Genomic DNA, 22,920 nt, shown 5'->3' with positions numbered 1-22,920 from the left:
CTGCTCAGCAGACAAATCCCAGAGACCTGGGGCTCTCTTTCCACCAGCCAATCAGCCTTTCAGACGGAGACCTGGAAAGCAGCAGGCTGCTCCAGCTGCCTCTAGAGATGCTGGGAGAGCGTGCTGAGACACTGGATGACAGAATCCAGAGAGAACCTGTCAGAAAGGTGACTTTCTGGGGTTAAATGTGGAGCCCTGGCATTTTGGGTTCCATCAGGCAACAGCACTGACGCTGAACAAGGGTAGAACTTGATGGCAGTTCCCGGAGGGTGGCCCGGGAGTAGGGCTGGACTAGGGCTTGAATCAGCCCCCACAGAACCCAGGGCCGGGCTGTCGCCACCTTCTAGCAACCCCGTGACCTAGTACAGGAAGTAACAGCCTCACCCTGCTCTCACTGAGAGTGGCATTTGGTTCTGATGAGTGTGTGTCTGAAAGAGGACGATCAGACTCTGAAGGGGCCCAGAAGCCCCTCTGGCCAGGAAGGAAGGGGCTGGGCAGCCTGGGTGCAGGTACTCAGGGCTGTCAGGAGGGTCAGGCAGCCCAACTGCAGCCCCGGGAGGGAGTCCCAGCGAGGCCGAGTTCAGTTGCAGCGTACGAAGAGCAGTTAGAGTTGTCCGGCCCTGCAGGGCCAGCCCTGGTCAGGGCCTGGGCTGGGGGTCCTGTGTCAGTGAGCACTGGACCCTGGGCTGAGCCCCGCATCCTGCTCCTCTCCTGTGGTCTGGTGTAGCAGGAGGAAGGGTTTACTGCTAGGATAAGCGCCCCAAAGCTGGGGAGACTGCCTTGAAAGGGCAGGAGTCTTTAATGCAGGAAAGGTGACAGAACTGAACAAGGGAGGTAGAGGCAAAGAAATCACAGCTTGTAATTCTGGAGTTCCCTGGGTGGAGACCCCCGACAGGGCTGTGTCCTCCCAGCCTAAATCTAAGGGCAGGAATGAAGGCCTGAGCCTTCAGGAGCTAGAGTGACCTGGGCGGGGTAGGTGGGGTGGGGGGTGGAGACACAAGGTGCCGGTTTAGGAGGGGTCAGGAGTCCTCCGGGAAAGCCCTCACGTGATCAGGGGGCAGGTGCTGTGTTCTCTCAGGCTGCAGCTCAGGGCCCAGGTTCCCTGGAAAGGGGTTCAGAGGCACCAGCCATGGGGGGCATGAAAGGGTCAGGACACGGATAAAAAGCTCCAGAGGTGGGGCCGGCCCGGTGGCGCAAACGCACGTTCCGCTGCGGCAGCCCCGGGTTCGCTGGTTCGGATCCCGGGCGTGCACCGATGCACCGCTTGGCAAGCCATGCTGTGGTGGCATCCCATATAAAGTGGAGGAAGATGAGGCACGGATGTTAGCCCAGGGCCAGTCTTCCTCAGCAAAAAAAGAGGAGGATTGGCAGATGTTAGCACAAGGCTGATCTTCCTCACAAAAAAAAAAAAAGAAAAGCTCCAGACGAAGAGAACGGGGGAATAGGAAGTCTAAACGCAGTTACTCAGGCCTCTCCTCAAGGGCGGTTTCAGTAGGTGTGCAGTGCGGCCTGGCGACTACAGTGTTAAAAGGCACCCCTGCTGGCTCAATGGAACCACCCAGCCCCTGGCCCAGAAGGGGAGATGTGGCATCTGGACCAGTGGGAAGGGGCAGTGCCTGCCCCATCAGAGGAGCCACTGCTGCCCGAGGGGGCTGCTCTGTTCCCAGCTGTGGAAGCCCCAGTGCTGGCCCAGAGCCCGGCTGCTCCTTTTTTTTTTTTTTTGGTGAGGAAGGTTGGCCCTGAGCTAACATCTGTTGCCAATCTTCCTCTACTTTGCACGTGGGACACCACCACAGCATGGCCACCAATGAGTGGTGTGTAGGTCCATGTCCGGGATCTGAATCCGTGAAACCCCAGCTGCCAAGCGGAGCAGGAGAACTGAACCACCAAGCCACCGGGCCAGCCTCACTGGCTGCTCCTCTCACACGGAGTGAAGCCGCATCAGTACCAGCTCCTTGCTGGCGGGTGGGAGAGATTAGGGAAAAAGAGCCAAGTTTGTCCTGAAAGGGCAGCCTTGCCAGAGGAAGGATTCACAAGTTGCCCAGCAATGTGGTTCCAAGAGCCTTTCCTGCAGGGCCCTTTCACCTTCAGGGAGAGGGCGCTCTAGCCCAGGCCAGGACTGCATCTGTCTCACTGCCACCTGCTGACCAGAGAAAACCAGGAGGGCAGAGGGTTTTGTTTAGCTGCTTCCTTTATTAGAAACAAGTGAGATGTATGGAACGGAACAACAATGCATTTGGTATTTCTTCCCCCACCCTGAAAATGGATGCCCTCCCGCAGTCCAGAAAAAAGCCAAGACAAAAAGGTGAAGCTTCCCCCTTTCCTGTTCCCAGATCTAGCCCCTGCCTACAGTCAGTCAATATTTTTTAATCGAATTGAATGAAATTGTCCCACACAGCTTCCCTAAGGACAGTCTGTTTGCAGGCCTGCCTTTGCTTTGCAGTAGGGCAAAACCAAAGCCTTGGGTCTCCTCTGGTTCTGGGGCAGGTGGGCCAGGCCACAGAAAGGCTGCCCCCTGGGTGGGTAGGCACGGGCCAGAGATACGCCCCCGCCCCCTACCTTGGCCTGTCAGTCCCTCACACTCTCCCAGACTGCAGCTCCCTGAAGCTATCCAGGCCTTTGAGCCATCCCTTCGGTTGGTTAAATGCTGGTCATCTTTGGACAAAGAATTCAAGACCACAAAGACACCCACCCCTTGGCTTCAATGAGCCAGCAAGTAAGGGGGTGATGGCAGTTAGAAGGGAGTTGCAGGCAAGGCCTGAAATTTTCCATAAGCCTAGGCGCTAAAGTTGCTTGGTGTGGGCCAGCCTTCAAACCAGACGTCAGCGTCTTGGGAAGGAGGCACGTGTGAGAGAAACGAGCCCTGTGCAGACCTCACTCCAGAGCTGAGGCCTCCTTTCTACCCAGCTCTCTCCCTACAGAGAGACCAGAAGTTGTGGGAATGTGCCACAGGGTCAGGGGTCAAATGCAGAGTCAATCCAAAGGCAGGAGGTCAACATCTGGAAACACGGAATCCAAAAGCCCAACGCCAGCAAGTAGTACTGGTGGCACAGAGTGAGGGCCACGCCTGGGAGGCCGTCCAACAGCAGCTGCCTGAGGCAGGTCCCCGGTGATGCACTTGGAGGCCCCGGGGTCCTTCCCTTGTGTGGTTCAAGCCAGCCATGGCTCCACCATCCTGCAGGGCTCCTTGTGGGGAGGCCCTGAACCCCAAGCAATGGCTCTCTCTGAACTTTCTGGCCTCAAGTCCTGGAAGGGGTTGACGGGAGAACCCAGGGACTGTTTGGACAAAAAAAGAGACTAACAGCAGCCACTGAGCTGACTCCTGCAGATGGGGGCAGCGGTGCTGAGGGCCGAGCAGGGTCCCCACCATTAGACAACAGCAGAGTCCAAGGAGCAGGCCACATGGTTTTGGAGGGAGACCTAGGAGATCTGTTTCTTCCAGAGCAGCCACGGGCCTCACGGTTTCCATTCCATGACCTGGGTCAACCAAGGCAAAGCTTGCTCCAGGGGCCGTTGTGCACCCTAAACAGGCTGAGCTGCTCTGGGACTTGGGGTGTCGGGGGTCTGACGTCTGTGAGGCTGTAAAGGCAAGCCTCTGCCTCTCCAATTCCTCCTGTCTGCGGAATGCAGTGCGCATCTTGCTAAGAACAGCAGCTTCTTTGGTCTGGGTATCTTGGAGTCAAGGAGTCAAAGGTCAGCCAAGATTGCTGGTGCCTGGGGTTGGCAGCACAGGGACAACAGGGAGAAGGGAGGCCCCTAGAGGCCTCTGATGAAAATCCAATACAGTGGAGTTGCTGGCTCCTGCAGCAGGCTGCAGAGCAGGCAGCATTCCCGCAGGTGGCACAGCTCCTATCCCAAGCACACAATTTCCTCCTCTAGTTTTGGGGACTCTGCAGAATTAACCTCTGGCAAACTTCACCAAATCCCACAGCCTGAAACACAGCTCTGTTGGCCTACAGAGCATGGCTTCAGTTAGTGGGACTAGGCTGAGCCTGGCCTCCTGGCTAAGGCTTCCTTCCCCCTGCGAGTGCCTGAGAGGCGAAAGAAGCCCCCACACCAGATGTCACACTATCGACCCATTTACTTTCTCCTAGAGCAAAAGTTACACACAAACCTGGATGTGGGTTACTGACAACTCCACAGCCCAATCCTCCCTAAGCCACTTGGCTGAGCACAACCGAGGAATGCCTACACAGACAACCACATGACCAGAGGCTCCATTACTCCTGGGGAAACTGGCAGCATCAAGAACCGTCACCACCACCACAAAAATCCACAAAACATCATCAGAGAAAATGAGACTCAGACAACGGCAACATGAAGTCATTTCTGTTGCCAAGTCCAGATCGGTGTCTAACCACTACTCCTTCCACCCCTGGTGGGCTGTGAGCCTTGGAAAGGAGCATAACGAGATGTGGCTAATGGGTTGGAAGGCACAGGCCAGGTGGCTGAAGGGGTCTGGGTATCGGCCCCACGCCATCCCTGCCCAGCAACCCTGGGAGCATCAGGGTGCCGGCTCTTTGCTCTAAGATGAGCTAAGCAGGGCCTGCACCTGATATGGTCTCCACAAGGTCCCAGATGCTACAAGGAGGTCCAAGGTCTCCTTCAAACTGCCAGTCACCCCCGGCAGTGGAAAAACACAATCTCACAGGGGACTCATCCCTGTAAGTTTGGCAACAGCGGGCTAAAGAGCCCTTTTATATCAGTTGGCAGGATGACTTCCTACAGGGAGCAGGCCGAGAGGATGGAAGAAGGGACTCGATTAAGAAAATCTGCTTCCACAGATTGTCCCTGCTGCTGCCTCTGCAGGGAAGCCTCTGAGGGGGGTCAGCCCCGTCCAGGACTCCACCTGCCATTCTGTGAGATCTGAGCCCTCCCCAGGGCTTGGCACAGTCCCTTCACCTTCCCCTGCCTTCTCAAAGCCAATCATTCCAGTCAACTCAGAAGGGGAACTGGCTAAGATTTCCCACATCCTCCTCCTCCTGCTCTACCAAGGAAAGTCAGTGCCTGCTTTCAGAAGGAAACAATTCACTGTACCAATATGTGTTTATCTGGCACTGTCCTTGGATTCTAATTTTGAGGAATGATCTGGATTCAGTTTTTCATTAGAGACCGAACATCCTTGTATATTTGGAACGTGAAAGATATTTAAAATATTTATATATATATAATATATATATACTTTTATTATTCACCCGTTAACTCCATAATATGCCAATCACGAGCTAGCTTTCAGCAGTTACATTCCCTTGATCACGGCTGCATACAAATGTGATAAATTGGAAAACAGGGAGACCAGAGACACGGCCAGAGGTGACATCACGCAGCCTACGCCATTGCAACACAATTGTCAAGTTCATTGGCGGTTTGGTAAAGCCTGTTCAGTTCTGTTCCCTTTGCCAGGGACTCTCACGTTTGTGAAAATTGGACCAACAAGTGGTGGGGTTCCATTTCCTGGTTTGAATTCTCAGTGGCTTTGTCCAGAATCTCACCGGCAACTGGTTACTGTAACACCAGCCCAACCTAGGAGAGCCAACGGGGAGAGGGAGAGTTGAGCTGACAGCTGTCTAAAGATTCTCACTTCCCCACCCGGTCCCAGAGTTCCAAATGACTGAATCCCACAGTGCCACTGGGCTGTGTGAGCAGTCACGGCGAGCTGGGGCTCTCGCTCAACCTCCACAAGAGGCTTAAACGTCTATCAGATCCTTCAAGGAAAGCAACTGCCAGCATCCTGAGGAACACTGGTCACAAGGCCTCCCTCCAGCTCATCTGTCAGTTAACGCTGGCAACATCCATAGCCCTGGGCTGCCCTCGGGAGCTGGTAGAGGAAGGGCTGAGGAAGGATCATGCTGGAATGAGGGCAGCAGCCCAGCAGAGGAAAAACTCCTCGGATCCTCAGACTCTAACCTTCCTGGCTAACCATGGGCCACTTGACTGGCACAGTTTCCTGAGACTGTCCTGAATGCCCTGCCCCTAGCCAGCTGAGGTGGCTCACCTGGTGGGAAGAGAAGCCGGAGACAACTTTCCTGCTTCTGTGCAGCTCTGAGGCCTGTCCCCCCGGCCACCCTCACACCGGATTGCTGAAAGGGGAACAATGACCCTGCTAGTCTGGCCACCAGAGGGAGGGGACCTTACAAGGGCCCAAACACCACTTAACAAGGGCCCAGACTGACGCTGGATCCCAGACCTATGGCCCTATTTCTGCTGGAGACACCAACTCCCTAATCCGGGTGGCTGTGTGGGGGCCCTGGTGGATGCTGCGCATGGCACATACGTACCTTCTCTGCCCCCATGCTGGGGCACTTCCAATTATAAAGATAATACTGCAGGTTGCCGTCCCCTATGCCAAACTTGAGCTTCTCCAGGAAGGTTTTGTTCTCCATGAGATCCAGTGCATTGAACACGTCAAACCCTTTCTGCATGGCGGCAGGGAGAAACAAGAACAGGTCAAGCGAGGTAAATGCTGCCTCACCTTCTGCCCTTTTCTATTACATCAAAACCATCGCAAAGCAGCCATGAGAGCAATCTTCCTTGAGAAGTTCTGGCTGTCTCCATGTTAACTGAAACTCCAGCCAGCGCCCTGCTCTCCAGTGGCGGTTCTCACGACACTCTGAGGACCACCCTACCTGGCCTCTCCTCAGTGTCCAGGTCACTGCAATTAACAACTGTTCTTTATTAAGCCTCTCTGAAACACTCCAGTAATTTCCACAGTCCTCTTTGGAGACCAAGCCCTGAACCCCTTCCCCTGAGGAGCTGGCTTCTATCAGCTACTTGGCGTCTGCACTGCTCCCTTACTCCCCAGACACCCCAACTCCTAGGCCTTTGGTGTGCACCCTGTGACTTTATGGCACCTCATAAGCTGCTTTGAGACTGTGACAAAGACAGTTCCTAAATCTCACCAACTCGGTGAGAAGCTCTCACAGGGCAGGGACTGGACTATCCATCATTTGGCCGGCCCACGGTGGGCTGGGCCCAGTACCGGCAGAACCCATGATGAAGAACTGAGTGACGATGACCTCTCCGGGTGTAAAAGAAGCCCGGGCCCCTCCCCTTGTGCTGTACAGTTAGCCACTCTAACGACTCACCACGACAGAGACCAATCTCCCCATTCCCATGCTGGAGAAGTTGTAAGGAGAACCCCTCTACTCCCCGAGCAGGCCTGGCTATTCAGCCTCCTCGGCAGCGCCTCCCGAGAGAACAAAACTCACTGAAATAAATCAGGAGTTCAATGCCTTCCCTTCATGTGGATGCCCCCTTGCTCCTGCCTAGTTTTGAGCTGCTAGGCCCCTTCCAAAGCGCAGCAGGAGGGCGAGGAGGGCTCAAAGCCCCCAACCTGGGGGCAGCTACTCCCATGAGCTGTGCTCACCACTGCTCCACCGCCTCTTCCCCACAGATCTCCAGACCCTCCGGGCTGCTCCTCACCATTTTGGCGAGAACAAGGGCGTCGCTCATAAGATCTAGAAGAGGGGTCTGGGTGTGAACGTTGTAGAAAGAATAAGCAGCCTTTAGACTCTTGTGAGTTGGATGGTTCATGATGGTGGAGGGAAGCGTATAAAAGCTCAGGAAATCTGTCACCTCACCATTTGCATTCTGAAGGGAAAACAATAAAAAGAGGCAATGTCACGTGTGCACGGGGATCCTGCAGTCTGGGAACAAAGTTTCCTATTGCTCCCACATCACCCTTAGGCAGCTCTGCCCCTCTGGATGAATGGATGGAAACCGAAACAGGATATGCAGGGAGGAGAAAATACATTGGCCACGGGCACTTGAGGACAGAGCCAGGAGGAAAATCCAAGCCAGACTGTGGGCTGAACCTGCTGAGCTCTCGTTTTCTGCCTGCCAGGGCCTTCTTGCGGCTCACATTCCCCCAGACTGTGTCCTCAATGCCGGGCCAGCACTACCTCAAGCAGGGAGAAGCAGGGAATGAAAGTCTCACCTGACGAGGAGGGGCTCAGTGCTCTTTACTCTGTGTTACCAACAGGGACTGGGGGTGGGGAGGGGAGAGGAAGGGGCAAGAAGGGCTCATGCCAAGTCCAGAGGGTATCATTTTAGCAAGCACAAGCTACAACTTCTTCTCTCTAGGGAGGACCAAGCATGGACGTCAAGAAGTCCAGGGTGCCAACACTCCTGTCAATTGGTTCTTCAGTCACCAAGCCTGGGAAACCTAGCGACTTAAGGAGGATGCCTCTCTGCGCATGGGTCAGAGGCCCAGAGCAGCCCTCTCCACTCACCTCTACCACAAAAGTGTCGATGATATTCTCCTGGGGGTAGAACCAGTGCTCCACTTCCTCCTGGCTCATGACTGGCGTGAGGTGGAACTGCTTCAGGTACCTAGTGAGAAGCTGGTGCACTACTGGAATGTCCTTTTTTTCCATTGGTCGCAGCCCAGCTGTCTTGGGAGTCTGGAGGGCAGACAGACGAGACAGCATCAGATGTGCTGACCATGAGCATCTTGGCTCCCTCTCAGGTCCTACAGGCACCAAAAACTTCACGTTGTCTCCTTTCCTACCTCAACCCTGGATCTATCCACCCAGGCCCTGAAGAGAGAATCCTTCGTCACCCTTGGCAACTCCCTCTCACCCACTGTCCATATCCACTCAGGCACAAGTCCTGCCTCTTCAGTGTCTTTGGCCCTTTCCCTCCTAGTTAAGGCTCTCTGTCGTCCTTGGCTAGGGCTGTTGCTTCAATCTCTTATCCACATGGCCCAAGCTGCCTTCCTAGGAAAACACAACCCATCATGCTCCTCCCTTGTTCCAAACTCTCTGCCACAGAACACAAGACCTTCTACGCTCTGGACCAGTTGGCTCTTCTGACTGTGCCTTCTGTCCCTCTAGCCCAGTGGCTCTCAACGGGGGCAATTTTGCCCCCCACCCCAAGGACATCTAACAAAACTTGGGAGACATTTCTGGTTGTCACAGCTAGGAGGAGGCATGCTACTGGCATCTAGTGGGTACAAGCCAGGGATGCTGCTAAACATCCTATAACGCACAGGACAACCCCCTAAAACAAAGAATTACCCAGCCCAAAATGTTAATGGTGCCGTAATGGAGGGAAAAATCCTGACTACTCCATGAATGTTCTGGGGAAGGCCCAGCCCAGTGCTACTCCTGGGCCTCAGCAAAGCCTTTCTTGGCCCCTTTCCTCCAAGCCCTCACAACCTTCTCCCACTGAACTGCAGCTGATCTCTTCCTACACTGGTCTCTTTCCCATATATGTAGAGCACTTCACAGACAGGTTCCCAGCCATTGGCATTGGGGAACCCCAGGACCCAACAGAGTCTGCACTGGATGCCCACTTCGTCTGTCCACTCGGACACCACTGCCATCAGTAATGCCCCCAGCAGGACACTGCTGAAAGTTAAATTCAGGAGCACCGAACTCCTGGGTTTTAATTTCAAACCAGAATCCCACTCCACAGCTGCTTTTTCTTAAAAAATGCTTCAGCAGAACGAAGCCATGTGATGCTCTAGAGTAAATACTGGGGCTGACAGGACATCCCCAAAGGCTCAATACACAAAGGTGGGGTCAGCAAATCTGAAGAGAGGGTGGACTTACAGTGTATATATCACAGTCGTTGCCTGATACAGAGTAGGAACTGCTTTTAAAACAACAGTTCCAGGACCTCTAGCTGCCAAAGTTCCTTGCTAATGCTGACGCCTCTAGGGAACGCTTACTGCCCTCATTTCTACGTGGCAGCTCCCACAACAACACCTCAAATCCTAGACTGAGAAAGCAGCCAGGCTGGGGTTCTCAGCCGTGGGTGGGGAGATCCAGAGACATTCTTCTGGTTGCTACACCACTTAAGAACACTCTCTGCCTGCCTATAACTCGGGGCAAATCTGTCATAATAACGGAAAGGAGAAGACACCCATCACGGCCCCCCAAATCTGGTTCTTTGGGCAGTGTCTAACTACGCTGCAGCGGTCTTTCAAAACGGGACACTAATGACCCCAATCCAGTGGTGGATTAGCCCAATTCCAGGGCGATTAATCCAGTTTCATGGCAGACGAGTCCAGATGGGCAGCCCTCTGATCAGCAGGCACCCGATAACTGTGCTGACACTGACCACAAGAGTCCTGAGTGAAGAGAAGCGATTTTAAGATCCATGAGGACCCTGAACCAGGCACAACTGGAGAGCAAGGAGCATTTGTTTTGTTGGGAAACTAAGCAAACTGGGACCCAGAATAGAAAACCAGCTCACTCCAGGTTGCCCAGTCCGTCAATGGCAAAACCTGGATGGAGGGAACTGGAGTTAGAAATCTGGGCTTCCGTCACCAGCTCAGGTTACCCCTCCATCACCTGACTGGGCAGAGGGAGCAGGAGACACTCTACGGCTTAGTGACACTGGGCTCCGGGGTGTGCCATAGTGCAATGAGTGGGTTCATCTATTTATGCGTCACTCAGGCTAAAATTACACAAAACAGGTAATCCAAGCTTATCAAGAAATGATGGAGACGCTAGCTCAGGTGCAGGCACAGGAGAACTGAGAAAGTCAAATTAAAACAAAACTCTTGCTGTAGATAACAGAAAGAACAGAAACGGAAAGTCTCGGAATCCGGAAACATCAGGTTGGGTCACTTTTCTGCCTCCCCCTCCCCCCACCCAAAGCCTTGCTCCTTTCCTCTGAGGACCAGGCTCTCCTCAGCCTCTCTCTTGCCCCTGCCCATCGCCCGAGAGCACCACTGGCCTCTGGCAGTCGGTAGAGCTTCATGGTACGCTGCATGGTCATATTTCTGCTCAGGTGGGAGAACTTCACTTCAATCAGCTTCCGTGGGTTTAGGGACCGATGCCAATACCTGTGGGGACACAAATGTCCTGTCCTCAGAGGATTCTGGCAAGTTCCATTAAGAGGATGATGGGATGGAGATCTCCAGATGGCCAGCAGGTGGCGTGAGAGACACGTGGCCCCACTTGAGCCAGTGGCGTCTCCCGGCTCCCCAACCTCCCGCTAGTGAATGCAGAGCTGCCACAGCTCTTCCTATATTTTCTGTCTCAATTTCTTTTTTTTTTTTTTATAATTTTATTTATTTATTTATTTTTCCACCAAAGCCCCAGTAGATAGTTGTCTGTCAGCTGCACATCCTTCTAGTTGCTGTATGTGGGATGCGGCCTCAGCATGGCCGGAGAAGCAGTGCGTCGGTGCGCGCCCGGGATCCGAACCTGGGCCGCCAGCAGCGGAGCGCACACACTTAACCGCTAAGCCATGGGGCCGGCCCTTTCTGTCTCAATTTCAAAAGCCACTCCTCTGTTACAGTAGTTGTCTGGGAAGAGCAATCCTCACTCCTGGAATCAAGTGAATAGAAGACTTATAGTTCTCTGACTGTTCATCCTTGTCCTCCCTCCTCTATGCATTTGCCTGGTGCTTTGACTTCTGAAGTTCTTGAGGCAGAGACTGTTCAATTGTTTCAAACAACTTTCGGAGGCAGAAGTTGTCCTTGGGTCACAGAGGGATCAGACATGCTCTCTTTGACCCAGACAATATTCAAAACAAAATTGAGCCAACCATTTAAAACTTTCGGATATTTACTATAAAAATCCAGATTTGGGCTCATCTTTAAAAACTAAAACAAAACCCCAGCAGACTGACACCCCCCACCCCCTATTTCCAAATGGCAGGAATCAGCAGGAGCTGAGAATGGCTAACCCCTTTGGACAGGGCACGCCCTTTCCAGTCTGCCGTTCCTACAACCTCCCCCTCCCCACCTCCATGCTCCCTACCTGGCTCCTGCAGGCATCCAGCACCCATCTTATCAGACACTAGAGAAGCAAGATGCTCTCGGGCATGCACTGAGCTGAGGGGCAGAGCTGTGACTCACAGTGACACAACTCAACTAGAGCAGGCACGCCAGTATTTCTAGGATCTCGCAAGAGATTTTTACCTGCAAGTACCAACAGGCTTTGGTAATACCACCCCGGCAGTGTACACAGCTTGGAAAATGCCCTCCAGGTGAACCCGCCGGGTTATCTCTCGGATCAGGACTGGAGCCACCCTCTTAGAGCGCAGCTTCTTGTGGACACATAGGAAGTTGATCTCCACCATCTTCTTCTCTCTAGAGAGGGGAAAAAAATCCAGTGACAAGGCTTTTAACAGGGAAGGTGATCCCTTCAATGGCGCCACCCCTGGGGGACCAGGGCCTTCAGCACAGGACACATTCTGCCACCGCCTGCGTTCAGGAGTCAGTCCTTGGATTCCCTCCCACTGCTCTGCTGCACCAGGCCAGGAGCCCACTCTCTCAACACAGGCGCTACTTCCAGAGCTAAGTGGGACTCAAGCAAACTCCTTCACTGAAGGCACCACCAGCATCTCCCTGATGAAGCCCCAGTAGCAGGCAGGGACCTCACAGAGTAAGTCAAGGGTTCTTCTAGGATTTCAAGGGTTCTGACTCCCACAAGTATCCATGGCCTATCAGCCCAGAAGGCTGTGGTAGATGGATCTGACGTTTCCAGGGAAAATGAAGAGCAGAGCTTGAAGGCTCTGTGACCATTTGGATGTGAGTCACACTGGCTCCAGTGCCAGTGCCAACACTGAGCTCCTGTTCAGGAAGCACACTGGCCCCCAGGGTTGGACCCCTTCCAGCTCAGGCCACAGACAAGAGAAGCAGCAACAACTCAGAGCAAAACAGGTGGTTCCTGTTATGAATTTCTATTCCCAGGACCTCAGATACCTCCCTTCATGGAACCTTCCCTCTTTCTTTTGTGGAAGGTGTGTGTACCTTTCTTCTTCCCCTCCCTCCCAGACCGAGCAGGATGGTGGGGATGTGGCGGGTGAGGGGTGGTGCTGGTGCTTACGTGTCATAGATGTGGATGTTTGCTGGAATGGCACTAATGAACCCAACCAGTTTCCGACTTGAGACCACTCGAACCCCGCAGTGCCACTGGGGGAGCCAGCCAGGTGGCCGGAGAGCCCTAGAGGAGAGACAGGGGCTGTGGCTGCGGCGCTGCTTGCCAGCGGGCTCCACAGCTGGGCCTGGCTCTAAGCCCATGCTACCACCTCACTGGGAGTTAACAGCTAAATTCTCTTCAGAGCCAAGCCCTCCTGGACACAAATGGGATGGAGCCATAGCCCTTTCTTGCTGCTCAGCCCACTTGGCCTACTTACTCACCCAATCCAAAGCTCATACTGAGGAGTTCATGCCCGATCCAATTTCGTTGTGCTCACTCACTCTGACAACCAGAGGACTGGCCTCCTTGGCTCCGAGTCCAGTGGGTCCCGTGGTTGGGAGCCGATTGTGGAGCCCCTGGAGCTCTGGTCTCCATCTGCCCTTTGGGTACCATCACTTCCCTCTTTCAGCTTTCTACCCATTCGTCCTTTCCCCCTCCATTTCAGCCTCATGTCTCTACCTTCCTGGATATTAAACGTGACCCAGGAGGGTGGATGCCTCAGCCAGGCAAGGCCATTTTCATACACCTGAGCATGCTCAGGAACCGGATAGAAAACGATCCTCCTTTTCCTTTCAATCTTAGTAGGCGTCATCCCTCCTTCCCTTCTTTATAAAGTCACCATACAACAGATGCTTTTTTCTTCTGGGTACCAATTCCACAAAGGTCTCCCTCATCTAGTCATTCTACTTTAAATAAGGTTTTGATTCTAAGCTCCCCTGGAAGCAAGCCTCTTTCAGACGTAGGAACTCAAAAATTGCACACTAATTTTTCATCAAAGGTTAGCTCTTAGCAGGGATGAAAAATCTGGCACCCTATGGTTGTTCCACTCTATGCCTTGCCCCAGAACCATAAGAAAACCCCTTACAACTCACCACAAAAGAAATTCTGGGGAATAATCAAATCGGAACATGTTGTCATCATCTTCCACATAATTCTCATTCAGGAGGGTGTACAGTTCTTTCAGCTGTAGAGAAAGAAGGAGGTGCCTTGGAGGTATTCTGCAATATACCCGGGGACCAACTCTGGTACCCTGGGGCTCCAAGCTTTTCAGAAAGACAAGGCAAAACACCAAAAATTCTATTTACTCTCACAAACCCTTTGCACCCATGCATGGCAGGGGCTCTTTTGGAGTAAGCACCCTAGTTATAACAGGAAACTGAGCTACCAAGGGGTGGAGGGGTGGACTTAACTACATAAAGTGGCAGACCAAGAATGTCATCCAACTAACCAACCACTCCATCTTTAAGACAAGGGAATGAATGAAGGGATGAACAAGAACGATGAAAGCATGAAAAAAGAGTATCCACTTTGGGGCACTGCAGAGGTTAATTTTCAACCTGCCAGAAAAGCTGAGTTCTATTTATGTGAAGTCTTGGGCAGGCCCCAGAGGCAACAGATGGGGGTCTGCCCTGACCTGCTTGGCTCAGATCTCAAGAGTCCTTGAGGAAGGCTTAAGTAGAAGCTGTCTTGGTGTGACTACAGGGCTCACTATGAAAGAGGTGCCAGTCCGCACCTGTGGCCTGCCCAGGTCTACTCACCACACCCCGGTCCCCCAGGTCCAAGGCGTCCCAGGTGAAGCCCTGGGGCAGGGTGTAGGGCTCCTGGCGGATGTTGTCTTTGTCAGGCTCCACGGGACCATGAGTGTTCACCACTTCTCCTGGAAGAAGAGCACAGCCATGAGCCTCACCCTGTGACTCCTGGGGGAGGGAAGGGATTCAGCTCAAAAATCAACCACAGCAACCCCTGCTGTCCCTAGGAGCCCTCCATCTGATGAACACTCTGTGCTTGGCAATTACTGACCATCTCTCCAGCTACCCTTGGCCCCTAAATGAGGGCCAATTCACAGCAAAACTTTAGAACAATCACTGGGATCCAAGGTGGTTGTTTTTTTGGAAATCCTTTTAAATCTCCCTTTGGTTACTGAATGACAAACATTTATCTTGACTAATTTGGCTTCCTGCCTCCTGGTTGCCGTAGAGTGCTGTCATGGCCCTGGCCCAGGCCCATCGACCTGGATGGATTTTTAAGAAGCTACAACAGGGCTGCTTTTGTGTCAACAGCAACAACAATGTACTGGGCCTATTCCTCAACCAGATGATGGCATCTAGGCGCCAGGCTCAATCTTGGCCCCGCCAGCCTTAACTTTCAGCAACATGGGCCACTTAACTGCTGCTGCCAACTCAGGCCCTCAGTGTTTAGAGTCCTGAGAGCGCCTTTAGGCTGAATCACTGAGTCTACGTAATGCTGCCAGGAAGCTACCCTCTGACACAACATCCCCACCCTGGACAGACCCTCTCCTCTGGGGAGTGTGCAGGGAGTGCCTGGGGGTGTTCAGAAGATACAGCCTCAATTCCCACCCACAGCCAAACTGGACTCATCTGATAAACTTGGACAAATCAACCACTTTATTTTGACCCTTGGATTATTTAGTTTCTATAATTCAGAGTTCATTCATGTTCACACTTAGAAGAATACAATGTTTACTACATTTTGAAAATGGAGTCTTCAAAAGGGACCCACTTAGTACACTGCTTCTAGCAAAGGGCTCTGCACACACTAGGCACTCAATTCATGCTTTTACTGATTTTCAGACTCCTGGCCCAAATACGTCATTCTAATGTGTAACAGGTAGCTCTAGACCCCCAATAACAGATCCGTGGGGCAGATGCAGTGGAAATGGCTACATCAGCCTATGAGCTGAAGACAACACTGTCAGGACTGATCACCTAACTTTCTTTCACTCAACACTTTTACTGAACACCAACCGTGTGTCAGACATCATGCACTAGGAAAAAGCAGGAAAAAGACAAGGTCCCTGTCCCCACAAGATGTACCATCTTCTGGAGAAATATTCAAGAAATGAGACATTACCAATGTGCTAAGGGTCACAAACTGGAAAGTGCAGGCAACAATAGGGACACTCAGCAGGGAAACTTCTGGCTACTTCCTATTTATAATCTGGCTCCCAAACAGGTTTGCTAGGGAGAAGTTATATTTTTCTTTCCTAGTTTAGAAACTGGCCTGTTGATTTAGTCATAAAGTAGCCCTTGTGAATTAGTTTAATATAAGTCAATCTACTTCCAATTCACTGCCATGTATAATTTTTTGAGCCTACAAGGCAGAGGGCCAGACCTTTGGAAAGTACTAAGGATTCCCACTCTAGTCCTGTCTAGGTGCTAGGCAATTTTCCCTGTCTTGTTTTGAATTTATACCTTTTCCAAAATACATTTTTTAACTTCAGAACCTTTTTATTTAATTTTTTTTCCCTAAATGATTTCCATGGACAAGATACTGGTGGTCTTCCACACTGTATTACAATAACCTCAAGGCCAAATCTTTTCAGTCAGGCTGGTTACTACGTCCTGCATGCAACAAGCATTTCCATTCACGCCTTCACGGAATCCTAGAATGTGCCAGTTCTATGGCAGGAGCTGGTGAATGAAACGGACACAGGTCCCCATCATCATGGGCACCAAACAGACAAGCAAGCAGGGACCTGCCACCCAGCATGATGACAGCCCACAACAATGAAGTATGGGGTGCTACAGGACCTGCGGGGGGCAGGGAGGGCATGTCAGGAAAGACCTCTCAGAGGAAATATCTACAACTGCGACCTCAAGAATAATTAGGAATTAGGCCGGGGGTGGACTGCGTGGGACAGGGAGGGCGTGTGCACAGAGGGAACAGTATACATAAAGGCCTGGAGATGAAGGAGGGGAACTGAAAGTAGGAGATGAGGCTGCAGAGGAAAGCTGGGAACTGTCATGGAGGGCCTTACGAGCTACTACAGAGGCTGGACTTTACCCTTAGACCCACGGGACATCCATTTTTAAGGGGTGGAGGAGGGAGGAATGCCATCTTTAGATCTGCATTTTACAAAAAGCACTGAGTAAGTGCTTGTCAAGTGTCAATACTGAGTGAACCTTTACAGACTATTCCAATGGTAAGTCTTAATCTATCTTTTGATAAACCAGCTCTCATAGGTTATCTCAAGGCTGTTTGGTATCTGCAAGACATAGCAGACAAAGCAGAGTTTTAGGAAACACTGAGAAAGCAGAAGCTACTTCAGACCTGCAGTGTGGGGCACCAGTGAAACTGAGAAGTGGCCCAAGGCTCCTGGACTGTCCCCCTGCCAGTGCCCAGCACCATGGCTTCTGCCTGTGAGGAGTAGCCTGCCCTCCACCTCCTAGCAGCTCCTGAGCGCCTCTTGTGGTGTAGGTGTCGGGGGCCCCCACAGAGCACTGCAGGAATGCAGCCAATTATCTCCAGGCCACAGAGAACCAATGAACCACTGAGGAGGACACTGAGAACTTATTTATTTATTTTTTGGGGGAGGAAGATCAGCCCTGAGCTAACATCCATGCCAATCTTCCCCCCCTTTTTTTTTGCTGAGGAAGACTGGCCCTTGGCTAACATCTGTGTCTATCTTCCTCTACTTTATATGGCACGCCACCACAGCATGGCCTAACAAGCAGTGCCTCGGTGCGCGCCCGGGATCGGAACCCGGGCCGCCAGCAGCGGAGTGCGCGCACTTAACCGCTACGCCATGGGGCCGGCCCCCAACACTGAGAACTTTAAAAGAAAGTTCTTTCTGGACTTTTAATGGGTTTCTTGCTGTATAGTCTTCCCCCAGATTCTCTCTCTGCCTTCCAACATCCAAGATCCAAAACAAAGCACCACAGTGCAAATGTGAAGGACGTAGGAGAAAAGAAGATCTGAGATTTGGAAGACCGTAAACCACACAAGCAGGCCAAGGGTGAGGGTTAAAGTGGGGAAGCTTCTCTCTGAGAGCCCAGAGCAACCAAGTACAAGTCCACACTCTCCCTTTGGTGGTTCCTTCTTTACACTCATCTGAGAACGGCCAGATTCCAACCTGCTGAGGTCAGGCAAAAAAAAAAAAAAAAAGGATTCTGCACCCCTGTACTAGAGTGGGAAAATGGGTGACTTTTAAAAAGCAGAATGACAGGATCTGAAAGGGAGATCCAAGTTTATCTGGGAGCACACAGAACTGTTAAATAGTCTAAAACACTGGCTGTTTAGAAGGCTTTTCAATGGTGAACTTAGGATGATTTTAAACTACTAAAGAATTCTACGTCTCTTTAGTGGAACACAATGTAATTACAATTCTCCCAAGGTGGGGAGTGCTGTAACCGCGTACACTTGGCATGCACGAGTTTTACAATCATTAGCCCCCACTTGAGTGGAAAAAATTAAGGCAAGAAGCTATAAATTGCATTACCCTAAGGAAACTCCGAAGGAGAACTAGGGTGACACCTCAGCCACACGGATCAATCAATGCCTGTAATGTGGTACTTTCTATAGGCTGACTCACGGACACAAAGGAACCCTTCATTTGGGCTTGACTGACCACAGATCTGAAAGGCAGACTGGTCAGATGCTCAGAGCGACTGCTCTCCCAGAGCCCCACACCAGACGCTGCACAGAAGGCGCGGCCAGAAGAAACAGAACTGAGCTTCGTTCCACCTTCCTGAGAGCGTCAGGTCCCCTGTGAGCAACTGTGGCTTTCTCATGAACTTTCTGAGAATGAAACTGGAGCACTTTCTACATTTACAGGTGGAGAAACTGAGGCAAACAACAAAGAGTAACTGGACTGAAGAGGAACAGAAGCCCATTAATCCAGGCCAGCCCTGTGGTTTAGCGGTTAAGTGCGCGCCCTCCGATGCTGGCGGCCCGGGTTCAGATCCCAGGTGCGCACCGCTTCTCCGGCCGTGCTGGGGCCGCGTCCCACGCACAGCGACTGGAAGGATGTGCAGCTATGACATACAACTATCTACTGGGGCTTTGGGGGGAAAATAAATAAATAAAATCTTTAAAAAAAAAAAAAAAGAAGCCCATTAATCCCAATTCGCCTCTTCACCAGGCCCACTATCTATGAATGGAGCTAAGTTACCCATTTGCAAATGCCTGATGAAAAATCAAATCAAACCAAAACCCCATCTGAAAACTGAGCCAAGATGCCTGGCAGCCACCACAAAATGCCTCTTCATGCATTTCACTCAGAGGCAGAGTGTATGGCTCTCTGCATTCTTCCTGCTCCTTGCGGAGGAGTGGTCACTGGGACCCACCCCAGTGTTACTGTGACCCAAAGCCTTGCTGGAGGGCTTAGCCACCGGGCCTGGGACCTGATTGACCTGGGGAGCCCCACAGACAAGGTGGATGGGTTGGGGCAGGGATCTGGAATAGTGCCTGCTGCCGATCCACTACTCATAATCATCCAGGCCGTGCTTTGCTTTTCACCCCATGTAGGCACAACTCAGCTTGCTTCTAGATTGTGACTAAGCTGTCCAAGAACTGCACATGCTCTAGAACAGAGCTTCTCAAACTTTCAAAGTGGCCACAAATCCGATTCTGCGAGTCTGGAGTAGGGCCTGAGATTCTGCTTAAGCACTTAAACAATGCCCATCCTACTGGTCTAAGGGGCACCCTTTGAGTAGCAGGGCTCTGTACTGCTGACTCTCCACCTTTGAGCAGATGATTCTCCTTGTCACAGCTGGCCCCTCCTCCCCACCAAACATACTGTGAAGTCTCACTGCGTTTCTGGAGGGGAGCAGTAACATGGGCAACCTGAAGATCATGTACTTTGGCGTTGGAACATGTTTTTTTCCATATACTTACTTTCCCAGTCATGTAGAAAACAGGAATTGGGCTATCAATGGGCCCAGAATCACGAGGCAACCACTCCAGAAACTTTCTGTCAACGGCAACCTCTGAAGTTAGCCATCAAGGTTAACTGTGGCTCAGTCTCAGTAGACATCTCTAACTCTATGTCCAGTCTTTTCTGGAATCCTTTGAGATTTTCTGCCTGTCCCACTCCTTTAATAGTTCATTACAGCTTTTTGAGGGGGTGCAGACCAAACCTGCATACAGTATTCCAGGCGTTGAACCATCACTGTTAAATTACCTTGCTTTTAGTAAGCATGCATTGGCTGAGAGGCAAGGGGAAAAGGCTGGGGATTTGGCCCATTCCAGGATTAAACATTTGCCCTGATAAACAAGGCAAATGACAGTTTTCTCTATAAAATCTATGTGGGAAGATGGACCCATCCCCACTCATCATGTGCCAATGTATTGTTTTTCTTTGTAGATTTATATTGGATGATGATGGACTAAGAGAATCATTATTTGTTCTCAATGTGTGCTACTATGAAACAATAAGTGCCCTGAGCAATAGTCTTTTCTATACTGCATTTTGAAGACTATCCTCTAAAAACAACCACCAAGGAACTCCAGGACTCTACTGTCTTCCCTCACAAATTCAGCACAGAACCCTTAGCATGGCTAAGGCACATCCCTCACCCTTGCCTGGGGAAGAAAGCACATACATACCCAGTTTGGGGACAGGCTGCGTGTCCCAGAACTGGTAGCTTCGCTTGCTAGCCTCCTCCATGGTTTTGGCAGGTCCCTGGCCCACTGAAAACAGTTCAATGGCCTTCTGTATTTCCTGGATCCTCTCTGCTGGCAAAGAGTTCATCTGGACAAGACAAGTTGGAGAGAGAAAAGGCTCATTATGTTAATAAGCACTTTTGATTAATTATAGTTCAAGAGTTAAGGGGTACAACTCAAAGAAGGGGTGTGGTTCCTCTGTCCTAATCCCAGAGGTCACATATTGGACGCCAACTGGAGAAAAAGTGCGTGATGATGAGCTACACGGCGAGTGGGTGCTTCCTACAGGGTTCCTCTTTCTTAGTCTTTTGATGTTTGATGGCAAAAGTAATACATTCAGTGTAAAATTTCAAACAATGCAGAAATGTATAATATGTACAGTAAAAACCCAACAACCTCATCCCTCAAATATAATCCTCGTCATCAACAGTCTTAATTTGGGAGGTAGGACGAGAAGAGGCAAATATAATTTCAGATTTTTTTGCATGCAAGTTCTAAACACACACAAAATTTTCAAAAACTAAAACTGGATTGTACAGTATTATTCTACAAGCTGTTCTTCTTTAAACATTATGTCTTAGAGACCTTTCCATGTGGACACACAGACCTGCCCATTCTAACAACTGAGTCCACTTTGTGCACGGACCACAATATATTCAGCCAACCCCCTACCAAGGGGCATTTTGGTGGTTTTGTTCTCTTCAGTTTTACAAACAATGCTGTAATGAACGTTCTTGTACACCTATTTCTGCTCACTGGGATACGTATTTCTGTACAATAAAGTCTAAGAAAAGAGGCTTTCTAGGTCAAAGAATATGCACATTTGAAACTATAATATATAGGGCTGGCCCTGTGGCTTAGAGGTTAAGTGCGCATGCTCCGCTACTGGTGGCCTGGGTTCGGATCCCAGGCGTGCACCGACGCACCGCTTCTCCAGCCATGCTGAGGCCGCGTCCCACATACAGCAACTAGAAGGATGTGCAACTATGACATACAACTATCTACTGGGGCTTTGGGGGGAAAAAAAAAGGAGGAGGATTGGCAATAGATGTTAGCTCAGAGCTGGTCTTCCTCAGCAAAAAGAGGAGGATTAGCACGGGTGTTAGTCAGGGCTGATCTTCCTCACAAAAAAAAAAAAAAAAAGAAAGAAAGAAACTATAATATATATTATCAACTTGCTCTCTAAAAAGAGACTATCAATTAATGATGCAATGAACAGTGTATGAGAGCATGTTTCTCCACATCCTCATCATTGGATTTACCAAATCTTAATCTCTGCCAAATTAGGAGACAAAAAATATTGCTTTAATTTTCATTTCTTTCACTGTGAGTTTAACTATCTTTTCATATGATTGAACATTTATTGTTTTGTGAACTGCCTACTCATTTTATTATTTAAATTGACTGATTCACATATTGCAAATATTTTCCCAGTTTGTTGTTTATCTTTTTGACTTCTACAGAGAAGTTTTAAATTGTCAATTTAAAAAAATTGTCAGTTTTTCTTTTATGGCTTCTGGGTCTTATGTCAGGCTTAAGATGATAAAAATACATAATTTCTTCTAATACTTTTACTTTATGACTTCTCCTTTTTCATTTAAAAATTTTTTTTTTTCCTTCCCCCAAAGCCCCAGTAGATAGTTGTATGTCACAGATGTACATCCTTCTAGTTGCTGTACGTGGGACGCGGCCTCAGCATGGCCGGGGAAGCGGTACGTCGGTGAGCACCCGGGATCCGAACCCGGGCCGCCAGCAGCGGAGCGCACGCACTTAACCGCTAAGCCACGGGTCCGGCCCTCTCCTCTTTCATTTAGGTTGTGAAGGAAAAGAAGAATATAAACCAATATGTTTACATTGCTTATTCCTGGGAGGTAGGACAAGTTAATTTTCTTCCTCTTACTATGTTTTTTTTCCTAAATTCTCTACAATGAACTGCAATACTCTCATAATGAGAAAAATGGAAGGAGTACGTAAATGGTGTTTTGTTAAAATTTTCTAAATTCAAGGTGAACCATTTTGATATAGGCTTGCTCTCAAATCCCCCTGCGGTCATTCAAACACCCACTTTCAGACAGACAGACAGACAGACAAACAAACTAACATCCCTAAAGCCAAGCATGGGCTTAGGCTAGAATTCCTAACTGAAAGACTTGGCTAATCCACCTCTCTCATCTTGCCAATGGGAAGACCCCCACCTACCTTGTAGGGATGCTGAAGGTTTGGGGTTAATTTAAACGAAGTGCCTGGCAAGAGCCTAGCCAACATGGTGGTCAATAATGGTGATATTTTTTTCACAGTGGGTTTCATATTGAAAATAGTAAAAAATTACTTGATGCCATATCTCAATAAGGTAGGAGATTCAAGTTCCAGCACAACATCTGAGGCATAAAGCCAAGTGTGGGCATACTGGAATGAGACCGGATTTCTTAGGAGGCTTATAAACTGTTTTGGAGACAATTCTAAAAGAGGAATTACGGATATGTTTTGAGCTTCCCCCAGGGCCTACTTTGAAGAGGACAGCACTTACCTGAAAGAAAAGGTTTTCTTTTTTTTAATGTTTTATTTATGACACAAAACAATCCTTACCCATACCTCTGGGTTTCATGTCAGTGTGTCAGTCTTGGGTCATAAGCTC

At 50.4% G+C, this 22,920-nt stretch overlaps 1 protein-coding gene across 1 annotated transcript in view; it reads right to left on the bottom strand.

Moving 5' to 3' along the window:
- Positions 1–5,156: 5,156 nt before the first annotated feature.
- The window catches only part of NMT1 (N-myristoyltransferase 1), a 30,197-nt gene continuing 12,433 nt past the window's right edge, over positions 5,157–22,920 (bottom strand). Inside the window, exons 3-12 of the mRNA XM_058561233.1 lie at positions 20,229–20,373; positions 14,420–14,538; positions 13,754–13,845; positions 12,789–12,905; positions 11,879–12,049; positions 10,687–10,795; positions 8,232–8,402; positions 7,423–7,590; positions 6,279–6,416; positions 5,157–5,523 (exon numbers count right to left, since the gene is read on the bottom strand). Of these exons, the coding sequence (XP_058417216.1) occupies positions 5,503–5,523; positions 6,279–6,416; positions 7,423–7,590; positions 8,232–8,402; positions 10,687–10,795; positions 11,879–12,049; positions 12,789–12,905; positions 13,754–13,845; positions 14,420–14,538; positions 20,229–20,373 (1,251 nt within the window). The 3' untranslated portion in view covers positions 5,157–5,502. The remainder of the gene's footprint in view (positions 5,524–6,278; positions 6,417–7,422; positions 7,591–8,231; positions 8,403–10,686; positions 10,796–11,878; positions 12,050–12,788; positions 12,906–13,753; positions 13,846–14,419; positions 14,539–20,228; positions 20,374–22,920) is intronic.

Source organism: Diceros bicornis, chromosome 18 (assembly GCF_020826845.1).
Source record: "Diceros bicornis minor isolate mBicDic1 chromosome 18, mDicBic1.mat.cur, whole genome shotgun sequence".
Lineage (NCBI taxonomy): Eukaryota > Metazoa > Chordata > Mammalia > Perissodactyla > Rhinocerotidae > Diceros > Diceros bicornis.
Note: the sequence above shows the minus strand (reverse complement) of the source record. Positions and strands in the feature narration are given on the sequence as shown.